At 35.6% G+C, this 24,604-nt stretch overlaps 3 protein-coding genes across 3 annotated transcripts; all 3 read left to right on the top strand.

Moving 5' to 3' along the window:
- Positions 1-2,879: 2,879 nt before the first annotated feature.
- LOC116107101 lies at positions 2,880-3,467 on the top strand. The gene has a single exon (XM_031393397.1). The coding sequence runs from the start codon at positions 2,939-2,941 to the stop codon at positions 3,203-3,205; it is 267 nt and encodes an 88-aa protein (XP_031249257.1). The 5' UTR covers positions 2,880-2,938; the 3' UTR covers positions 3,206-3,467.
- Positions 3,468-6,767: 3,300 nt separating this feature from the next.
- On the top strand, positions 6,768-7,452 carry LOC116107165. Its single transcript, XM_031393470.1, has one exon. The coding sequence runs from the start codon at positions 6,933-6,935 to the stop codon at positions 7,191-7,193; it is 261 nt and encodes an 86-aa protein (XP_031249330.1). The 5' UTR covers positions 6,768-6,932; the 3' UTR covers positions 7,194-7,452.
- A 2,024-nt stretch (positions 7,453-9,476) lies between these two features.
- LOC116107099 lies at positions 9,477-9,982 on the top strand. Its single transcript, XM_031393395.1, has one exon. It carries the CDS (start codon positions 9,663-9,665, stop codon positions 9,933-9,935), a length of 273 nt encoding a protein of 90 aa, XP_031249255.1. The 5' UTR covers positions 9,477-9,662; the 3' UTR covers positions 9,936-9,982.
- Positions 9,983-24,604: the final 14,622 nt, after the last annotated feature.

The raw sequence follows: 24,604 nt of genomic DNA, 5'->3' as shown, positions 1-24,604 counted from the left end.
AACACTTTCACAGGGACAAAAACTTTACTTGAAAGTTCTGCAAGACTTCAGGTTATTATACCAAACCTCAGGAACGAAATTGTTATTACCCCCTTTGAAAGATTAATTTTGTACTTACAAATGAAAATGATAATGTATATATAATGCTGCATATATACAAAGGTTGGCTTTAGAAGTATATATCTTATGCAAAGTAAATTCCCAAGTAATTTCTAATATCTATTCTCAGGATTCGCCCAAACGTACGAATAAATATATAACTTATTTAAGTTTTTACACTGATTGAACAACAGTTGAAGAAAGCGTAAAAAAAGGAAAAGCCAACTACTACGTTGGCCTAACTTGATTACTTGTCATTGAGTCAATCCAACATGGAACTATACATATGGCGGCTGATTTAATTAGTTATTCAATTCATCAACTCCAAGAAACATCCAGCCAAAATCAGCTCTCTTGTAATTGGGTGCGGGTGCGGCTACCAGTACGTGTGATAAGCCCTCTCCAATAATTTACAATCTCAGATACCATTCTACGTAGCAGTTTCCTGATTCACCAGCTGTATACAAAACATGTAAAGTCACGTGTTTCATCAACCGACATGCAACATGGTGCTTCTCCAAGGCAACACATGCACCGAACCTGAGAAAATTCCCGAGAGAAGCCCATTAATCCATGCGCCCACCGGTTTTGAGAGACCATGAGAACATTTTTCTTACGAGGGGCACTCACAAAGCGTTCATAATAAAATATTAGACTAGGGATCCTACAACAAGTTGTTTATGATAATGGCACCCACAAGAGGACAAAGCCCGCCTCTTGTTTTAACAAAACCAAAACCATCACTTAGGCACAAGAGTGCTGATCTTTACTATATAAACCCAACATCCTGAGGACTTGAAGCATAATCAACTTATCGAACTATCTAGAAGCAAAAGAGAGAAACTTTAAAAAAAAAAAACAAAAAAAAAAAAAAACAAAAAGAAGATTTCGTGAGTTCAAATGAGTGCAAAGGCAAAGCTTGGATTGTGCAGCAAGTATTGGAGCTGTGGAGGCTCTGAAAGATCAAGGCTTCGCTCGTTGGAATTATCCTATAAGGTCCGTGAAGAAGCACGCCGAGACAAATCTCAGAGGCATTGGCTCAAGCCAAGAAACTTTCTTCTTCATCTTCGTTATGGCTTCGAATAAAGTGAGAGACGAGAAATGAAGTAGCTGAGGAGTCTCTGAGGAAAGTTATGTACTTGAGCTGTTGGGCTCCCAATTGAGAAGCGAGGAGTTGAAGCCAGAGTTACCAAATCAATTGAACCTCTTCACCAACATGTATTTTGGCGACTACTTCTTGATATTCAGCTTCAAATCAGAGGAAAGAGTTCAGGCTGGTTTCCTATGCGACTAGTGATGTGAGGTCCTAGAAGTGACGAGAAATGTGTACTGCTACAGAAAACAGGACACTCAGAGGAATCATGTAAAATATAAATTCTTGAATACAAACTTGCTTGAAAGCAAATTATTGATCAGATGATGGATTGATTCCTTTTTTCTTTGAATTTTTTCACAGAGTTTGTTGTTTTATTAATTTCTTTATCGGCTTATTTGGAAGCGTAGATTTAAGTTTAATTTGTTGGAGATTTTGGATAACTCATTGCCTAGCCTAAGTTAAAAACTAAAAATGATGAGTTGCAGAGTTGCAAGCTCTGCCAAGCCAGGCCACTTCATAAACTGGGGATGATTATACAGTTTCTCTGAAAAGTAGATGGATCACTTGCATGTTATTGCAATCTTTGATATAATATAATATAATATAGCATACTGATATCTTCATGGTATAATCAATCTAACAATGAGAATTTTGGTCATTATTCGTAATGATATTAACCAACTATTGAACTTTTATCGTAAGTGGGCAATATTTAAAAGTGAGTTTAAGAGATTTGTTCTGTTCCATTGAGGATTTATAAAATAAATATTGCAATGCCAAATGCTCTATCATTTAATCATTTCTTGAAACACTTCTCTTTGGGTGATTGGGTCAGAGAGATTTAATTTTCCTCGGAATCATGTTAATTTGTTTTATTTGGAAGATACTTGATACTTATCTGATATGTTATATATTAAATGAATATAATTATATACTATAAGAATATAATTATACACTTGATTGGAAAACAAGGATATATTCAATAGAAATTTTGTCTTGTATGTTAAACAGGTAACCGAATCAATTACGAGCTTCGTCAAAAAGTCAGAAAGCGTTATTACTATATGCTTAAGCTATAATCTTTCTTTTATGAAATATGCAAAACTCCGGCCAGACAAGCACAGAGAAATCCCGCAAAATTTTGTTCAAGTCATTTATAAAATTTAATGTACGATCATCGATCATAGTTCTTATCTTAGTTCTTGTCTTCTTGTCATATATATCTATATAATAAATGTGACACTGTTATTTTAGCTGCAAGCTTGCAAATTGCAATCGTCAATAAAACAAATGGCTCTAACATTTAGCTCCAAATATCCGGACTTAAATGGATTTTAATAAAGAAAATAACTGCTTGCGCATTAGCTAACTCAGGTGTCAAGTGGGACATTACTTCGTCGTTTTACGAAGTATACTCAGAAATCCAAATTTAGCCCCAAACGGGAACTAGTTAAATAAACAACAACTAGTCCTGTAAGGGCAATACAGTCATATCAACCTAGAATAAACCACAGGGATACGGCGGGCCTCCTGGAGTCCAAAACCATCCAGAGAAGATATAGCCCCTGGTTTCGCTAAACCTTGAGCACGTTCTACTAAAGTTGTACTCAATACTAACAGCTCCGGTTATATATAAGGAACACTCTTCACAATTTATTCCATCAAAACAAATATCCTGATTAATCGGTTTTATCTTCAACAAAGAATTAATATCCATTTTTATTTAAAGAAATAGACTTAGAAATGAGTTCAACGACAAGAGCTTGGATGGTAGCAGGCAGTATTGCAGCAGTAGAGGCCTTGAAGGATCAAGGATTCTGCAGATGGAACTACACTTTAAGATCAATACACCAACAAGCCAAGAACAATCTCAGACCAGTTGCTCAAGCCAAGAAAATTTCGTCTCCATCTTCTGGTTTGGTTTCAGTTAAGTTGAGAGAAGAGAAGGCAAAGCAGTCAGAGGAGTCTCTGAGAAAAGTCATTTACTTGAGCTGTTGGGGTCCATATTGAACCGAATAATGAACAGGAATCACGAGAGCTTGTGCGGGTGCGGCTATAGCTTCGTCATATATTGATTGAAAGATAGAAATAAGATAAAACGAAGTGAGCCATTAGCCTGATTATTGAATGAATACATCACAAGGATGGCAAATTCTGGAGCCATATTGGCCGTTATTGGTGAGATTCATGTTTGTATATTTTTGCAACAGGGGTGTAAATGTTACAATGTAATGGAGGTTTCAGTATCAAACACAAATATTTTGAATTTAAGAGAGGTTGTTTTTACTTTTCCGAATTAAGTTGGGTATTGAAATTGAGAATTGCCTACAATGGGATTAATGATAATTAATTAAGCGACAAACTTAAGTTCTATCTCTTGGCATGATATTCCGATCGGAAAAACTAAATTACTTTCCATTGTTTTGTAAGTTAAAATGTTATTAAACACGGAAAAAAAACCAGAATCCTATGTAAAATGTTCTTCATGAGCCAGCTTGAGGCTAATTTTGCTAAATTTAGTGTTGAATTCTTTGCGCATGTAATTGGACGTTTTAATACTTTTTATTTTATTTTCTTGGTAGATAAGTTTGTACTTTTCATATTACTTGTAACTATTAATTCCTTTGAAAAAGAACAATAATTAAAATAAAATCTTATTAATTTTAAAATTCATAGAACTATATTCTAAATTACGAGAACTATACATCGATGTGCATCTTCATTACATTTTTATGAAATTCGTTAAAACCCTTTCTCCTCATAATTTACTTCTTCTTTTTATAATAAGATATTTATTTAAATCAAAATTGAAAGGAGATGTTGATGCTTGATTTTGACACCAATGACTTCGTGNTTGTAAGTTAAAATGTTATTAAACACGGAAAAAAAACCAGAATCCTTTGCGCATGTAATTGGACGTTTTAATACTTTTTTTTTTTTTTTTTCTTCGTAGATAAGTTTGTACTTTTCATGTTACTTGTAACTATTAATTCCTTTGAAAAAGAACAATAATTAAAATAAAATCTTATTAATTTTAAAATTCATAGAACTATATTCTAAATTACGAGAACTATACATCGATGTGCATCTTCATTACATTTTTATGAAATTCGTTAAAACCCTTTCTCCTCATAATTTACTTCTTCTTTTTCTAATAAGATATTTATTTAAATCAAAATTGAAAGGAGATGTTGATGCTTGATTTTGACACCAATGACTTCGCGCTTCAAAGTGTTAAACAAGTTTTAAAAAATACACGTGGTATGATTTGTAAGTTAGAATAAGGTTATAAACACAGTTGAATGCAATGACTTAATAATGAATAAGACATGAGGTTTTTATAGTGGTTCGGATGCTTAAAGCGATTCTTACATCCACTGTTTCTTTTATATAAATGTGTTACAAGAGGTCGCGTATAGCGAACAATGAGTAGAGGTACAATGGTTGTGTATTCAGAGAAAATATTAAGACAGTCTCATTCTCTTAGGTTGTCTTTGCTATTGGTTGTTATGAAAATTAGAGATTGGTCGATCCCAAATTTGAGAGGGGGAGTCCTCTATTTATAGCTTATGAATTCAAGGTAATGATTACAAGTCTGCAAGTGGGTAGGTGTCGTGCAGGTCCTTCTTTGCCTCCCATTGGTTGATAACTTTGGAAATATCCTCAAATTATCTGGGGCTTGGACAGGTGTGCAGTCCCCATTCACTTTTAGACAAAACCTGAATCTGCTAGGTTGGGACAATCGTATTCTCTCTGTCTTGGGGCGATGAGGCAGATCCTGAATGGTGCAAAGCTTTCTTAAACTCTGTTTGGTGCTTGTTGATGTAAGCTTACGTCAATGATGCGTGTTTTCATAAACATGCAAATGTAGCAAATGCACTAGTCGCAACAAGTAATAGAATGATGAATAGAGTATCGTTCCCATGAGGATTGCGTGTCAAGTACTAATTTTCCTAATTTGTATCAAGTTGGAGTAAACAAAAAATGGTTGGATTTGTGGGAGACAATTAAGCTGAAGTTAAAACAAAATCAACAACGTAATTTAAAATCTAACTAATGAAGGCAATATCAATTGAAGACAAAGTGGTTAGGGTTTTGACTTCACTAGGATTTTCGGGTTTAGTCTACGATTTCTTTTGCTTCTAAGTTCATATGCAAGGATTATAAATCGGACATCCTAATCTGCAGAATATACCTTCTCAGGCTATATTCTGCTACTTATCCCTACTAAGCTTCCGCACCCTACAAATTGAAGGTTAGTAGTTCCAAGTCCATTAAGCTAAGTGGAATCCTAAATTGATTTCATGGATCTTCGAACCTATTTCTAGTGTTCAATCCATCAATGGTATTTACTCTAAGAGGCTAATACATGAATCACTTCTGAGTCTCATCATGCTCAACAATTAATTACAATTAGAACAAGAATAAATACATAATCCAAGCAATAGAATGTGAAAGCAATATCAATTTATAGATTAGACATTAAAATCTCAATTACATCAAAACCCTAACTTAAAAGTGAGTTAGTTCATACTCAAAATAAAGCAACTCATAAGAAAAACTATAAAAACAGAGTTCAACATGCTGGAAAAACGAAAGAAGAATAAAATATTCCCTATTTGATGAACCCAAAGGCTTCCAATCTCCAATTTTTCTCTTCTCCCCTCCAAACAGCGTCGAACCCCTTTTAAAATGAACAAGTCCCTCTTAAATAGTCGACCCCAAAACCCTAAGACTCATCCAATACAATTAAAACGCACAATTTTAACAAACTAAAATATTGCAGTTTTCGTAGCGGTGAACTTCTCTGAAATTACGAAACTGCCCTCCGCTTGCTTCTTTGCTTGAATCTTCAATCTTCTTGATCCCTGATAGGAACAAGCTTCAGAGTGCTTTCAATCCGCATCAGAATTTTCCCGATTCCTGAAATTCGCTTGATTTTGGGTCTAGAAACTCAATTCCGCTCGGTTTTGCTCTAACTGCGCGTTTTGGCCTGAAACGTAAAATATATAAAATTAAGTTACAATTCAGGTACAAATTTAAGAAGAAGTATCCAAAATCCAGCTAAAAAGCATGGATAAAATAGTATAATCCTAAGATTAACCCTAATTTTTTAGACATAATAGGTGAGAAACATAAATATACGGTACTTACGTTCTTAAATGATGCTCAATTTTGGACTCAAGAGAAATGACACATAATCCAAGCATCTATTTTTGACTTCTTGTTATGAAGTAATCAAGTATTGAGCTAATGCGACAACACTTATACGCAAGATTGTAAGGCAATGCTATCCTTTTAGCCCCCAGTCTTAAGAACCAAGCAGTTTTTGCTTCTAAACTCTGGGCTTGGAAGGATTATTATAAAGGAAACCGCGTACATAATAGACAGTCACGCAAGTGGCTTCACATCATGGCCCCCATCGTCACTAAAAACATAGCTTAAATGTTACATGATGATTAGTGTGACAAAGGCACAAAGCTGTGTCCCACTCATGTACTTATCTATATGCTGGGTTCTTTTATATTCCAAAACCACTCTTCAAAACATAACATCTGGTTTTACGCCTAGTCCCGTACTACACTAGTACATAGCTTTATAAATAACCCCTCGTCTGTTGCTTCATTAAAAAGATTGTTACTCCTTACGAGTTACGAGCACTTGTTTTTCACTAGAGCTCACAGTTTGTTCTCCGTAACCCAAAGATTCTAAAAGAAGAAGTTTTAGGGTAACTAAGATGAGTTCGACGAGCCGAGCTTGGATCGCAGCAGCCAGTATTGCAGTAGTTGTGGCCTTGAAAGATCAAGGCTTCTGCAGATGGAACTATGCTACAAGATCAATACAACAACATACTAAGAATAATCTCTGGTCAATTTCACAGGCTAAGAAGCTCTCTTCCACATCTTCTGCGGTGGTTTCAAGTGAAGTCAGAAGAGGTGAAGCAGACACTGAGTCTTTGAGGAAAGTTATGTACTTGAGTAATTGGGGTCCATATTGAAAGCTAAGTAATTAAAGATCAGGATGATTGATCGATACTTCAGTGAAAGGAAAATATCGTATCTGGATATTTAAAGAAAATTAATGCATGCTGAGCGAATTCATCAAGTCACATAAGGATAGAATTGCAGCTGGACGGGCCATGGTTTTTTTTTTTTTCATATATACAACTAAGGACATCGATGTGTGATTGTGCGGCAAATTGATCAATGACGTATATTGTAAATCTAATGGAAACGGATTATCAATAACTTTACCGATGATTACAGTTAGCTTCTTGGAAATTAATCTTCTTTTAATTTATGATTTTTATACTCACTTTATTTTTTTATATGTTTGGACAAAATTGTGACTCTGTAATTAGCCCTGTTCATGGTAGCTTCTCAATTTGTGAATCCCCTCGTAAGTTGGGCTACTTTAGCAAAGTAAGACATAATCGACCTTGAGACTTTATGTTGTTTCTTCGTAAAGTTGACTCACATAACTAGTCAAGAAATCTAAATAAAACTTCACACATACGGTAATTCTTAAGGCCTAACGAATGAAGAACTTAAATCAAAAGCCATTCAAGTCTCAGTACCAGTTGACCCATCAGCTAGACGTCCAGGAGTTAGTTAAAGAGATCAAGACTGCAGGTCTTAGTTAAATAGCTCTGCCTAAGTATGTGTTGTCCAAAACCATGAGGCTGTTGAGAAAAATTATCAAAACTCCTTGAAAAAAATTTAGCTATAAGAAATGGTTTGAGTCTTTTGACACTAATAAAAACGCTCCAAAAAACTGCATATACTTGAGTAGTACTGAAAACACTTTTCACCGTAAACTGCATCTCTACGCGAACGACAACTTCCCACCCAAAGTTTGGCCTCACGACGGGTGCCACCCGAAAAGTTTCAAAATGACAGTTTCCCACCTATCCATCCAATTTCTCCGTTAATTTCTACTACAAAAGGATAGAATGGTAATTTCAAAAAACAAATTAAAGGATAATTATGTCCTTTTGTCCCCAATATATAACCTTGAAAAACAAAACCCCTATTTTCTCTTCTTCTCTTTCCTTTCTCAATCGCACTTGGCCGCTTTATGTCTTCCCCTTCTCTTTTCTTTTCTTGCTTCTTTTTCTCTCTTCCCTTTCCTTTTTCTTCTCTTCTTATCTTTCTTCACTCTGGCAGTGGCCGCTGCTAGCCAAGATTGAGAAGGAGATTGAACATGAAGGCTTGAATAAAGGCCATGTGTCACCCTACACGCCCCATTTAGTTGATGATAGTGATGATGATCATGGTGATGATGTGGATCCTTATGGCAGTTTGTGATGAACATGAAAGAATTCTTGAAATTAAAGAACATCTTGAAGATCCTGATAATTTTTTTTTCATTTCAAATTTTTGTTTTTATGAATTTAACAAGATGAGTTTGATTTTGTTTTTTATTCAGTTTGAAGATTCTTCGATTGATCTGCTTCGAAGTTTGGCAGACATGGATATAACATACAAAGCTTTAAAATTAATTTTTTTATGGGAAAATTTTTGTTTTTGTTCTTGTTTGTTCAGTGATTGAAGTTCAAAACTTGATCATAATTTGAGTTGTAATTACAGGAGACTGATATCGGGGGGGTTTGTGAATCAATTGAGAAAGCATTCATCAAATCATGTCAGAAGATTAGTGAAGCATCTTGTTAGGTTACCAAAATTTTTGAAAGAAAAAAAAAAAAAACTGAATTTACCATTTTTTCCTTCTGTAGTTGAAATTAACAGAGAAATTGGATGGATGGGTGAGACTCTGTCATTTTGAAACTTTTCAGGTGGCAACTTGTCCTTAGGCCAAACCTCGGGTGGGAAGTTGTTGTTCGCCCTTAATTTTGTTAAGCATCTATTGTCCTCCTACCAAGAAAATTAAAATTAAATTACAAAATAAGAGAGAAAAGTTTATATTGTACTCTTTGTTTAATGAATCATCGGAAACATTGGCTCACATTATTAAATTTAGTCCTCATTTCTTTACCAAAATGTTTGGCGCATTAACTAGCAGCACTAATTAACTTATAAATTAGACACTAGGCATCCTTTTCAGTTTTTAAAAAGTACCTGTGGTTTCTTTTCCCATTCTTCGGGCTTAAGTGGATTTTAATTAAGAAAAACCAGGTGCGCTATACCAGAATTTCTTTGTCGTCATGTTTCTAAAAACCCATTTTGTCCTCACTGAATAAGACTAACCAAGAAGTTCTACAAGGACATTCAAGTCATATTACATTAATTTCCCATCTACCGACTCAAAAATCCATTGGCTTTGTTATTGCTAAAACCACCGGCAAAAACTGCAGCCATTGGTTTTATTTCCAAAACATTTGGCTTTACTTTATACTATCCCAGCGTCCCTCCCTATATAAACAAGAAACCTCGTGCCAATTAGGCCATCGGAGTACAAGAGTCTTTACAAAAGAACCAGAGAAGATTTTCTGAAGAAAACATTGAAGATGAGTTCAAAAAGCAAAGCTTGGATTGTGGCAGCCAGTGTTGCAGCAGTTGAAGCCTTGAAAGATCAAGGGTTCTGCAGATGGAACTACACCATCAGATCATTACACCAACATGCCAAGAACAATATCAGATCAGTTTCTCAGTCGTCCAAGAAGTTGTCTTCTTCATCTTCTGCTGTGGTTTCAAGCAAATTAGCAGATCAGAAAACAAAGCAATCTGAGGAATCTTTAAGGACAGTTATGTACTTGAGCTGTTGGGGTCCCAATAACTGAGCTCATCAAGAGTTGCAGTGAGTTTTGAAGGTTTGCATGAGGAATCAACGAATTATAGCTATAGATTCGAATTTGTCACTCTCATGTAGTAGGTATAGATTCATGAGATGGTAGATATCTGTGTTACAAGTAATTGTAACTTGTAAATTGTTTATATACACAAATTGAGAGAATTATTTGCACCCATCTTCGCTCCGAGTTTCCATTTAATTTGTTCAGCACACTATGCTTATCTCTAACCCAAATTAGATCATAAAAGAGAAGCTTTATAATTAAAGCATAATAGATGAGTTCTGTCCGAGGAGCATAGCATGGATGATGGTCGATGGATGACAGCAGCCAGTATCACCTGCAGCAATTATAGACGCCTTGAAAGATCAAGTGATTTTATAGTGATCACTTAATTAACGGAGAGTTGGACAATATAACTGTAAGTCTGTAACTAACTATCATGTACATGGAAGATTCATCAATTTTGCTTATAAAAACATGATTTACCTTGAGACTTTATTTTGTTTATTGCCTTCATGCTATAAAGTTGATTCACATGACTGGTCAAGGAGTCTAAACAGAACTTCTCACTAGTTAGTCTTGTGGGTATTGCTCCGTAATTCTGAACAAGCCTTTAATTAGTACAAGTCATCATCAATAGAAGTGATTAATATTAAGTTGGTTCCCCGTGAGAAGTAGAGAAGGTAAAGCAATACATGAACTGAAGCAAATATATTAAGGCTAAGCGAGTGCCAATTAATTTATTGTAAGTTTAAGCCAAAAGGAGAGGAAATTTAACTCCCAACATCCAGGTTTACATTTTAAGTTTAAGCCAAAAGGAGAGGAAATTTAACTCCCGACATCCAGGTTTACATTTAACAAAATGGCCTTGAAAATCTTTTTGATTTTTTTTTTTTTATTTAGAAAAGCTGACGTGGCACGCTTAAGATTCATCAAACATGTAAAATAGATTAAACTGAAAAAATTTAAACATATGTGGGTAAAATCATAATTAACGAAAGTTGTTTAAATTTTGAAATTTGAAAATGAGTCCCCACCCTTCAAAATCGCTTAATCGAGCCATATACCCAAAAAACGACCAACGAATACTATTCCTTTCTCTGCGATTTTCGGTGACTACAATGCCCAAATTTCGGAAAATTTTCAATCGTAAAGCTTCCTTACACAAAACATTGGCTGACATTCACAAAGAGGAGGAAAACCCAACCCCACTTCAAATCCTAGACTCTGGCGGCGCCACTAGTTCAAAGGTTGTCGAAGACGACACTCCGGTGGATCATCCGATGAGTGAAGGTGGTCCATAGGCAGAGGAGATGATGGCGGCATAAGAACAAAGAGAAGAATCGGAAAACGATTCTAAAGAGGAGGACGCCGGTGAGAATTCAGGTGAGAAGGAGGATGCCAGTGAAGAAATGATACGTTTTTTTTACTTTTTTTTTTTTAATTGGATGAGAAATGGATTGATTTGTGCGAATTTGGGGGAGATGTGGTTGTGGCGTTTTGTCGAGTAGTTGGCGAGCACTGGTGGAGTGGCTTTGTTTGAGTTTTAGAGGATGGGGGAAGGCAAGGGAGGCCGTAGGGAGGTTGTTTTAGGGAGTTCGGTGGGCTGGGGATGGCAGGAGGTGGCCGAATTTGGCGGGCTGGAGGGCTAACCTGCATATTGGCAAGGTTGGCCCCGCACAACTTGCACAACGCTATGCGCGTTGTGCGAGGCCAGCCTTACCAATATGGGCTTGCATGATTGTTGGTTATGATTGTTGTACCAAACAATCATGCAAGCCCTACTGTAGGGCTGTAGGGGTTGCATGATTGTTTGCAGGGCTGGCTATGATTGTTGTGTTAGAATTGTTAAATTGCAGGGCTGGCTATGATGCATTAGATTTTTCATTGCTTTATTATATAACGGGGAAATTACCTTCATTTTATTAAGTATTTTAAGATTATTTGGTAACCTTATTTTTGCTCTTCCCAATCTACTTCCAACAACTTTCTTCCTCCACCCACTCACCAAAATATTCAACAACCAAAACAATTTGTCTCATGTCTAATAATAGCCAAGTACCTATAATACAAGAAAAAAAAAATATTATTAACTGATGTATTAAGGGTTGAAAGATTTTAAAAAGTATCTGTAGAGTCGCTTGAGTGATTCAGTGTATCGCTTAAGCGATCTAGTATATCGTTTACTGGATCGCTTAAGCGATCTTATGCCATTTACCTGATCACTTAAGCGATCTGCTACTATATACCAGAGTTATAACATATCGCTTAAGCGATCTTTTGCCATATACCTGATCGCTTAAGCGATCTACGAACTGCTGCATTATACCAGACATACCAGATCGCTTAAGTGATCCATCATATCCAGAACACATTTTCAGTCATCTCCACCTATATAGATTCGCTTTAAAACATCCCGAACCACTATAGAAATCTCTCTTATCACTCTATTATTTCTGGTTTTGCAACTTATATATCGCTGCACCATAATCAACTCTCGTATCATTCATGTGAATTTCTAAGACTTTTTTGACATTTGTACGTGCGAATCGGTGTTGTCAAATATACACTTCAACACTATAAATTAAGATAATTCTTATTAAAATTCCTAAGTCAAAGTGTGTATATCACAATTTGGAACATAAAAGAGAAAAAAAAGTCATCAGTATCCCTATTTGAATTTCTATACTCCTATTCCATGGCTAATGATAGTGGACTTAAATCTTAATTCATAATCTATAATTTATTATTAATTCATGTTGATGCTAATTTTAACTAACGATATTGTACGTGCAAAGTGTTAAGAGAGTCTTAGAAATTATTGTGATATGATTGTGAGAGTTAATTATGATGCTGAGATGATATATGTTTGAAGAAACATAAATAAAAGATTGACAAGGTATTTTAATAGTGGTTCAGATGCTAAAACGAATCCTACATCCATGTTATTTTATTATTCTCCAACTATTTTTTCTGATATCGCCTAAGTACAAAAATGAGTAATGTTTTGTTTACAGAGAAGAATAATGGCAAAGCTCAAGTATATACCTAACTCTCATATGTCCAGCCTCTCTTTTTATGAAGAGAGCTATCCATTTTACACCTTGGAGCTCAACGTAATAGTGCTTTTGCAAGTTGTCTTAACACATGGAGAGCTCTCATTCATCTAGATCCTTATTTGATAAAAGGTGGGCATATATTATATAATATTTTCTTTAGGACGTTTAGGTTTTGATAACTAATACCCTTTACCTTAAGTCGTGTTGCTCTGATTAGCGGTACTGATGTCAATGTATATTTTTTAGGCATAGCAATTCAAGAATTCAAAATGCTATGCCAGAGGTTTCATTTATATAAAATTTAAAAGTAAATATTTCAATATACTTTAAAATAATTGTACAAGTACAATAGCAAACTAGATATTTAGGCCCAAAGTTTTTGTAGTGGTCATGGACGGTGGACTATCTAAAGCTCACCAGAGGAACATACTTGTGTAAAAGCCTACAAGCTAAAGCATGGGTAGCTATATGTGTCATCTTATCCGAACGACTCAAACTACGTGTCTATGGCCATTTTTCACATGGATATGTGCCTTGTGCTCCAATGAATTTGGTGCACCGTGCTTAGCATCTTTCTAAATCTGTACCAGTCTTATTAATTATAGTAAAGTATAAGGAGAAATAATGGCAAGGACATAATATTTTATATTTTAGAGTCGGGACTGTAATAGTGTAATTTAAAAAAGCGCTCCATGAAAGATTGAGGCTGATAAAGTAAGACTTATCTTCTCTGTCATCATTGTTGTTCCTTTTTATGACCGAATCTTGCCAGTAGGAGGAGGTGCATGTGGTGCTGCCTGCTGTGGTGCTGTTCATTAAATTACACGGGAAAGACGGTAATACGTGTTCACTCATCCAATTTAATAATATTCTCCAATCACAAGTAACTTTGAACTTTCTCTCTAATATAATAGTGCGCTTAAAACTTAAAGCAACATAATATCAAGGATCGATGGAAGGGATCTTGCCAAGTGGTTTAGTACTTGAAGATCTTTGAATGAATTAAATATTATTCTAAACTACTTATGAAAGCGCTCTTGAAACCAGGAACTTTATATGGCAAACCGCTTTTCTTTTTCTTTTCCTGGTTATTCACCCATATATATATATATATATATATATATATATATAGATATTATATATATAGAACTACATTTCCAAGAGCAATGGCCATCCACTTGTAATCAACCATTACAATCCAGTTTATTTCTGACTAACAAGATCCTCTTTCTCTTTCTTTCCCAAAAGTACTTGAGTTTGTTTGGGAACTGGAGATGTTTAGGAACAAAAGCCGGGAATTCTTTCAATTAGGATCTCAGTATTGCATGAAGCAAGGACCAAGCTTCCAAGTGACTCTGGTTGTACATCATCTTGTTCTTCTGAGCATGTGAGTAGGTTTTCAGAAGCTTCTATACCAAAATTGCAATAATGTTTCAAAGGTAGTGATGCTAACAGAGCTTAAACAAGCTGAGGAGTCCTCTCGGACTGTGATGTACCTAGTTGCTGGGGACCTAATTAAGTTTTTCTAGTAGTGTCCGTACATAATACAAGTTTTCAGTATTATCGATCCTGCAGTTTCCCGAGGCACATGGAAGCACTTAATAGCTTATTGTACATAATTTGTGGATTGTATTGTATATTTCAGAGATTGTAATTTCCCTGATGACTATGTTTCTTTGTCTAAGTTAATGTTAAAAATATATTATCTTGATGAATGCATAATTAAGAAATGTCCCAATCCATTTCAGCAAGTTCATTACGTATTACGTTATAGTTACCTAAAAGATATATTATGATATAATTAACACCTTTATGCCAAGGGTTGTATGTGTGCGCGTGAGGTCAATCTCAGAGCATTATGCTAGAAATATAAATGTTATCCATAATCCTCATTTTCTCATCTCCTATTTAGGAAGCCCATGAAGCTGCCAGTATCATTGCCCACTTCTCGTTAACTTTTATTCCTTTCCACAAATATTGGCCAACCGAACAATTTAACGCAACCTTGCGGCCCTTGATCAGAAAGTATTTACTCAATAGGTAAGGTTTTAAATATTTCATTACAACACCACTGGTTTGACATTAAAGTACACTAGAAAAATTAAAGAGGGGAAATAACAATTTCATCTCTAAGGTTTGGCTTAAGTATGCTTTAGCCTTCTATTTTTTTGGCAATGATTTAATCCCGTATTAAACTATCAGTACTTTTGATCCCTAACATGACATTAGCATATCCTAGCGACCAAATTGCAACTAACACTTTCACAGGGACAAAAACTTTACTTGAAAGTTCTGCAAGACTTCACTTTATTTACCAAACTTCAGAACGAAATTGTTATTACCCCCTTTAAAGGATTAATTTTGTACTTACAAATAAATGATAATGATATATATTAATGCAGCATAATATACAAGGTTGGCTTTAGAATTGTATATATCTTTATGCAAAGTAAATTATCCCAAGTAATTTCTAATATCTATTCTCAGGATTCGCCCAAACGTTCGAATATTTATATAATACTTATTTCAAGTTTTTACACTGATTGAATAACAGTTTGAAGAAGCGTAAAAAAAGGAAAGCCAACTACTACGTTGGCCTAACTTGATTACTTGTAATTGAGTCAATCCACATGGAAGTATGGAACTATACATATGGCTGGCTGATTTATTAGTTTATCAATTCCAACTCCAAGAAACATCCAGCCAAAATCAGCTCTCTTGTAATTGGGTGCGGGTGCGGCTACCAGTACGTGATAAGCCCCTCTCCAATAATTTACAATCTCAGATACACTTCTACGTAGCGTTTCCTGATTCACCAGCTGTATACAAACATGTAAAGTTCCACGTGTTTCATCAATCACATGCAACATGGTGTTCTCCAAGGCAACACATGCACCGACCTGAGAAAATTCCCCTGAAGAAGCCCATTAATCCATGCGCCCACCGTTTTTGAGAGAACCATAGAACATTTTTCTTACGAGGCGCACTCACAAAGCGTTCGATAATAAAATATTAGACTAGGGATCCTACAACAGTTTTTTTATGTAATTGGCACCCACAGAGGACAAAGCCCGCCTCTTGTTTTAACAAAACCATAACCATCACTTAGGCCCCAAGAGTGCTGATCTTTTACCTATAATAACCCAACATCCTGAGGACTTGAAAGCATAATCAACTTATCGAACTATCTAGAAGCAAAAGAAGAGAAACTTAAAAAACAAAAAAAAAAAAAAAAAAAAAAAAAGAGATTTCTTAGTTCAAAATGAGTGCAAAAGGCAAAGCTTGGATTGTGGCAGCAAGTATTGGAGGTGTAGGCTCTGAAAGATCAAGGCTTCGCTCGTTGGAATTATCCTATAAGGTCCGTGAAGAAGCACGCCGAGCAAATCTCAGAGCATTGGCTCAAGCCAAGAAACTTTCTTCTTCTCTTCTGTTATGGCTTCGAATAAAGTGGGAGAGAAAATGAAGTAGCTGAGGATCTCTGAGAAAGTTTGTACTTGAGCTGTTGGGCTCCCATTGAGAACAGGAGTTGAAGCCAGAGTTTACCAAATCAATTGAACCCTCTTCACCAACATGTATTTTGGCCACTACTTCTTGATATTTCAGCTTCAAATCAGAGGAAAGAGTTCAGGTGTAGTTTCCTATAGCGACTATGTGTTGAGGTCCTAGAAGTGACAGAAAGTGTACTGCTACAGAAAACAGACACTCAGGGAAATCATGTAAATATAAATTACTTGAATACAAACTTGCTTGAAAGCAAATTATTGATCAGATGATGATTGATTCTTTTTTTCTCGAATTTTTCACAGAGTTTGTTGTTTTATTAATTTCTTTATCGCTTTTTGGGCGTAGATTTAGTTTTTGTTGGAGATTTTGGATAACTCATTGCCTAGCCTAAGTTAAAAACTAAAAATGATGAGTTGCAGTTTGCAAGCTCTGCCAAGCCAGGCCACTTCATAAACTGGGGATGATTATACAGTTTCTCTGAAAAGTAGATGGATCACTTGCATGTTATTGCACTTTGATATAATATAATATATATAGCATACTGATATCTTCATGGTATAATCAATCTAACAATGAGAATTTTGGTCATTATTCGTAATGATATTAACCAACTATTGAACTTTATCGTAAGTGGGCATATTTAAAAGTGAGTTTAAGAGATTGTTCTGTTCCATTGAGGATTTATAAAATAATATTGCAATGCCAATGCTCTATCATTTATCATTTCTTGAAACACTTCTCTTTGGGTGATTGGGTCAGAGAGATTATTTTTCCTCGGATCATGTTAATTTGTTTTATTGGAAGATACTTGATACTATATCTGATATGTTATATATTAAATGATAATTATCCACTTGTTGGAAACAAGGATATATTCAATAGAATTTGTCTTGTATTAAAACAGGTAACCGAATCAATTACGCAGTTCGTCAAAAGTCAGAAAGCGTTATTACTATATGCTTAAGCATAATCTTTCTTTTATGAAATAGCAACTCCGGCCAGACAAGCACAGAGAAACCCGCAAAATTTTGTTCAAGTCATTTATAAATTTAATGTACGATCATCGATCATAGTCTTATCTTAGTTCTTGTCTTCTTGTCATATAATCATATAATAAATGTGCCACTGTTTTTTTAGCTGCAAGCTTGCAAATTGCAATCGTCAATAAAACAAATGGCTCTAACATTTAGCTCCAATATCCGGACTTAAATGGATTTTAATAAAGAAAATAACTGCTTGCGCATAGCTAACTCAGGTGTCAAGTGGGACATTACTCTGTCGTTTTACGAAGTTACTCAGAAATCCAAATTTAGCCCCAAACGGGAACTAGTTAAATAAACAACACTAGTCCTAAGGGCAATACAGTCATATCAACCTAGAATAACCACAGGGATACGGCGGGCCTCCTGGAGTCCAAAACCATCCAGAAGATATAGCCCCTGTTTCGCTAAACCTGTGCACACGTTCTACTAAAGTTTACTCAATACTACAGCCCGGTTATATATAAGGAACACTCTTCACAATTTATTCCATCAAAACAAATATCCTGATTAATCGGTTTTACTTCAACAAAGATTAATATCCATTTTATTTAAAGATAGACTTAAAATGAGTTCAACGACAAGAGCTTGGATGTAGCAGGCAGTTTTGCAGCAGTAGAGCCTTGAAGGATCAAGGATCTGCAGATGGAACTACACTTTAATCAATAACCCAACAGCCAAGAACAATCTAAGCCAGTTGCTCAAGCCAAGAATTTCGTCTCCATCTTCTGTTTTGGTTTCAGTTAAGTTGAAGAAGAGAGAAGCAAAGCACAGAGGAGTCTCTGAGAAAGTCATTTACTTGAGCTGTTGGGGTCCATATTAACCGAATAATGAACAGGAATCACGAAGCTTGTGCGGGTGCGGCTATAGCTTCGTCATATATTATGAAGAATAAATAAAAAACGAAGTGAGCCATTACCTATTATGAATGAAACATCACAAGGATGGCAAATTCTGGAGCCATATTGGCCGTTATTGGTGAGTTCATGTTGTATATTTTTGCAACAGGGTGTAATGTACAAGTATGGAGGTTTCAGTATCAAACACAAATATTTTGAATTTAAGAGAGGTTGTTTACTTTTCCGAATTAAGTTGGGTATTGAAATTGAGAATTGCCTACAATGGGATTAATGATAATTAATTAAGCGAAAACTAAGTTCTTCTCTCTTGGCATGATCCGATCGGAAAAACAAATTCTTTCCATTTTTGTAAGTTAAAATGTTATTAACACGGAAAAAACCAAATCCAGTAATTCTTCTTGCTTGCTATTTTGCTATTAGTTTAATCTTTGCGCATGTAATGACGTTTTAATACTTTTTTTTTTTCTTGGTAGTAGTTTGACTTTTCATTTACTTGTAACTATTAATTCCTTTGAAAAAGACACATAATTAAAATAAAATCTTATTATTTTAAAATTCATAGAACATATTCTAAATTCGAGAACTATACATCGATTGCATCTCATTACATTTTTATGAAATTCTTAAACCCTTTCTCCTCATAATTTACTTCTTCTTTTTAATAAATATTTATTTAAATCAAAATTGAAAGGAGATGTTGATGCTTGATTTTGACACCAATGACTTCGTGCGGCTAAACAGTTTAAAAAATACAGTGGTATGATTTGTAAGTTAGATAAGTTATAACACAGTTGAATGCAAGACTAAATAATGAACAGATATGATTTTTTATGTGGTTCGGATTTAAAGCATCCTACATCCACTGTTTCTTTTATATAATGTGTTACAAGAGGTCGCGTATAGCGAAAATGAGAGAGTAAATGGTTGTGTATTCAGAGAGAAATATTAAGACAGTCTCATTCTCTTAGGTTGTCTTTGCTATTGTTGTTGAAAATTAGAGATTCTCGATCCCAAATTTGAGAGGGGGAGTCCTCTATTTATAGCTTATGAATTCAAGGTAATGATTACAAGTCTCAAGTGGGTAGTGTCGTGCAGGTCCTTCTTTGCCTCCCATTGGTTGATAACTGGAAATATCTTCAAATTATCTGGGCTTGGACAGGTGTGCAGTCCCCTTACTTTTAGACAAAACTGAATCTGCTAGGTTGGGACAATCGTATTCTCTCTGTCTTGGGCGCTGGCAATCCTGAATGGTGCAAAGCTTTCTTAAACTCTTTTTGGTCTTGTTGATGTAAGCTTACGTCAATGATCGTGTTTTCATAACATGCAAATGTAGAAATGCACTAGTCGAACAAGTAATAGAATGATGTAGAGTTCGTTCCTAGGAGGATTGCGTGTCAAGTACTAATTTTCCTAATTTGTATCAAGTTGGAGTAACAAAAATGGTTGGATTTGTGGAGACAATTAAGTTGAAGTTAAAACAAATCAACAACATTTTAAAATCAACTATGAAGGCAATATCAATTGAGACAAAGGTTAGGGTTTTGACTTCACTAGTTTTCGGTTTAGTTTATGATTTCTTTTGCTTCTAAGTTATATGCAAGGTTATAAATCACATCCTAATCTAGAGATATATCTTCTAGGCTATATCTGCTACTTATCCCTACTAAGCTTCCACCCTACAAATTGAAGGTTAGTAATTCAAGTCCATTAAGCTAAGTGGAATCCTAAATTGATTTCATGGATCTCCGACCTATTCTAGGTTCAATCAATCAATGGTATTTACTCTAAGAGGCTACATGAATCACTCTCAGTCTCATCATGCTCAACATTAATTCAATTAGAACAAGAATAAATACATAATCCAAGCAATAGAATGTGAAAGCAATATCAATTTATGATTAGACATTAAAATCTCAATTACATCAAAACCCTACCAAAAGTAGTTAGTTCATACTCAAAATAAGCAACTCATAGAAAAACTATAAAAAAGAGTTCAACATGCTAGAAAAAGAAAGAAGAATAAAATTTCCCTATTTGATGAACCCAAGGCTTCCAATCTCCATTTTTTCTCTTCTCCCCCCCAAACGTCGAACCCCTTTAAATGAACAAGTCCCTCTTAAATAGTCACCCCAAACACCCTAGACTATCCAATACATTAAAACGCACATTTTACAAACTAATATTGCAGTTTTCGCGCGGTGACCTTTTTGAAATTACGAAACTGCCCTCCCGTTTGCTTCTTTGCTTGAATCTTCAATCTTCTGATCCCTGATAAAGCTTCAAGTGCTTCCATTCCGCATCAGAATTTTCCCGATTCCTGAAATTCGCTTGATTTGGGTCTAGAAACTCAATTCCGCTCGGTTTTGCTCTAACTGCGCGTTTTGGCCTGAAACGTAAAATATATAATTAAGTTACAATTAGGTACAATTAAGAGAAGTATCCAAAATCTAGCCAAAAAGCATGATAAAATATATCCTAATTAACCCTATTTTTAGACATAATTGGAGATAAACATAAATATACGTACTACGTCTAAATGATGCTCAATTTTGGACTCAAAGAAATGACACATAATCCAAGATCATTTTTGACTTTTGTATGAAGTAATCAAGTATTGAGCTAATGCGACAACACTTATACGAAGATTGTAAGGCAATGCTATCCTTTTAGCCCCCGGTCTTAAGAACCAAGCAGTTTTTGCTCCAAACTCTGGGCTTGGAAGGATATTATAAGGAAACCGCGTACATAATAGACAGTCCACCCAGTGGCTTCACATCATGGCCCCCATCGTCACAAAAACAACTTAAATGTTACATGATGATTATGTGACAAAGGCACAAAGCTGTGTCCCACTCATGTACTTATCTATATGCTGGGTTCTTTTATATCCAAAACCACTCTTCAACATAACATCTGGTTTTCGCCTAGTCCCGTACTACACGCACTAGCTTTATAAATAACCCCTCGCTTTGCTTCATAAAAAGATTGTTACTCCTTACGATCGAGCACTTGTTTTTCACTAGAGCTCACATTTTTCTCCCGTAACCCAAAGATTCTAAAGAAGAAGTTTTAGGGTAACTAAGATGAGTTCGACGAGCCGAGCTTGGATCGCAGCCAGCCAGTATTGAGTAGTTGTGGCCTTGAAAGATCAAGGCTTCTGCAGATGGAACTATGCTACAAGATCAATACAACAACATACTGAATAATCTTTGGTCAATTTCACAGTGAAGACTCTCTTCCACATCTTCTGCGGTGGTTTCAAGTGAGTCAAAAGAGGTGAAGCAGACACTGAGTCTTTGAGGAAGTTATGTACTTGAGTAATTGGGGTCCATATTGAAAGCTAAGTAATTAAAGATCAGGATGATTGATCGATACTTCAGTGAAAGAAAATATCGTATCTGGATATTTAAAGAAAATTATGCAGCGAGCGAATTCATCAAGTCACATAAGATAGAATTGCAGCTGGACGGGCCATGGTTTTTTTTTTCATATATACAACTAAGGAATCGATGTGTGATTGTGCGGCAAATTGATCAATGACGTATATTGTAAATCTAATGGAAACGATTATCAATAACTTTACCGATGATTACATTAGCTTCTTGGAATTAATCTTCTTTTAATTTATGATTTTATACTCACTTTATTTTTTATATGTTTGGACAAAATTGTGACTCTGTAATTAGCCCTGTTCATGGTAGCTCTCTCAATTTGTTAATCCCTCGTAAGTTGGGCTCTTTAGCAAGTAAGACATATCGACCTTGAGCTTTATGTTGTTTCTTCGTAAAGTTGACTCACATAACTGGTCAAGAAATCTAAATAAAACTTCACACATACGGTAATTCTTGAGGCCTAACGAATGAGAACTTAAATCAAAAGCCATTCAAGTCTCAGTACCAGTGACCCATCAGCTAGACTCCAGGAGTTAGTTAAAGAGATCAAGACTGCACGGCTTAGTTAAATAGCTCTGCCTAAGTGTGTGTTGCCCAAAACCATAAGGCTGTTAAGAAAAATTATCAAACTCCTTGAAAAATTTAGCTATAAGAAATGTTTTGAGTCTTTTGACACTATAAAAACGCTCCAAAAACTGCATATACTTGAGTAGTACTGAAACCAATGTTTTAAAACCCAGCCCACCCGCGGTTGAACCAGTTGAACCGGGACTCAGCCAGTCAGCCGGGCCGGGTGAGCCTAATACTGGCAAATTACTCTGCCCAGCTGTGACCCGCGTTGGTGGGGTGCTGTCACCCACCGTCCAACCGGTGATTTACACAAACCGGGTCATGCATATTAATACAAAATTAAAAAATAAAAATATTAAATTTAATAAATACTAAAACTAAAGTACTAACACTTAAACAGTATCACTTTTCCCCCCATTTGACATTTCACGCACTTCTTCCCTCTCTTTCGTCTGAAAACTCTGAACTCTGAACTGAACCATTTTGCATTTTCATCATCCACGAGTCTCCCCTTCACCAGTCACCTTCGAATCTGGTGCATTAGCCTTCACCGTCAACTGTATAGCGTCGTCAGCTGGGGTACCGTGCGAATAATCTCCCATTTCGCGATCTGTTCCAGTCCTTCTCTTCACCGCCAATTTGCTATGTTCTTCCGTCACCGTCGATCTGGAAGCTACACCATCGTTGCCTCTTCTTCTTGCTCAGGAACTGACGAACTGTGGCAATCGCGATCTCTTCTTCTCTTCTGCAATGTGCAGTTCTGCTCTGTTCAGTGTTCCTGTTCATCAGTCGTAGTCGAGCTCCACCTCTCCACGGTCAACGGTAGCTCGTCTTCAGTCTCACCAACACGAGGTATTGATTTGTATTTTCATTTTTAGTTTTTTACTACAAGTTTATAGTTTTAGTTTATAAACTTTATATTGCCGTTTGTAATCAGCAAGGTCCCCATGGTCTCAGCATTGATTGACTTGTTATGTGATCTGTAATTTTCTTTTAGCTCTTTTCGTGGTAATTTGATGTTATCTGTTCATATTGTGATTGTAGCATTTAGTTTTAGGTTGATTGACTTCATTTGTGATGCTGATATTATATACTTCTTGATATGTGTACCCTATTCCTTGATGCTTCTTGTATGCTTAATATTGAGGGATTCAGTGCTTTAGCTTAACAATGTGTTGTTATTCATCCTCTTGTTGGATAATTAATACAGGAAGGTTGTGGTAATGTTTGTGTTGAGAGGGAAGGTCTTTACAACTTTAGAATCATATTGATATGCACTGTAAACTCCAGGAATTTTTTATGGAAATGTATAGCTACAGCAATGGCATGATACTGATTTGGTCTTGTCTCGTCTTAACATCAGTTTCTTCTATTGATAGTATGAGTGATTGCAAAGTGTTTGTGTGTGAAAAATGATTGATTAGTTTGCTCTCTGAATTGTTGTAACTTGTAAGTTGTAAGTTTGTTTTGTTTCAGTTCAGTCAGTTCACTACATTAGCTTACATATATATTTTGATGTTACAGCCTATCGGTTGAGATGGACCTAGAATAGATCTTTAAATTTGATAATTTGATTGTAACAGATCATCCATCCTTATTTGTTATTTGTGTCACCAAGGTACATATTAAGATTAAAGACAAAGAATATGTCATCATCTGGTTCTTGTCATCAATCTGCTTCCATGGATGTTTCACAAACTTTTCGAGGAAGAAATGATATAGCATGGGGACATGTTAATGAGGCGTAGATGAAAATGGGAAGAAGATATTAACATGTCTTTACTGTGGCAAGATAATAGAGGTGGAGGAATTTATCGAGTGAAATTGCATCTAGCGAGTATAAAGGGAAAGTTGGAAAGTGCCCTAAAGTTCCTTTCGTGTTAATTCAAGATTGGAGAAGCACTAAATGAAATTGGGGCCAAGAACAAACAGTTGAACTTCGTAAGAATGTCAATCCTTATGGAGCTAGTGTACAACAAGAAGAGGGTGATATGTTAGTATGAAGATCAAGAGTGTGAAGAGGTTTTTCCATGTCCAGCTCCAGCCCACTTCAATTTCAAGCTCTAAGAGAAAAAAAATCTATTGGGATATGTGACTATTTTGCTCTGAGGACTAAGGCTAGGTCTCAGCCCTCATTAGGAGTGTTTTAGCCGGAAAAGAAGCTATGGAGAGCGACATGGCTGTTGCAAGGTTATTTAATGATTCTTGCATCTCAAAATGTTAATTCAATTT

This window comes from Pistacia vera, unplaced genomic scaffold, assembly GCF_008641045.1.
Source record: "Pistacia vera cultivar Batoury unplaced genomic scaffold, PisVer_v2 Contig528, whole genome shotgun sequence".
Lineage (NCBI taxonomy): Eukaryota > Viridiplantae > Streptophyta > Magnoliopsida > Sapindales > Anacardiaceae > Pistacia > Pistacia vera.
Note: the sequence above shows the minus strand (reverse complement) of the source record. Positions and strands in the feature narration are given on the sequence as shown.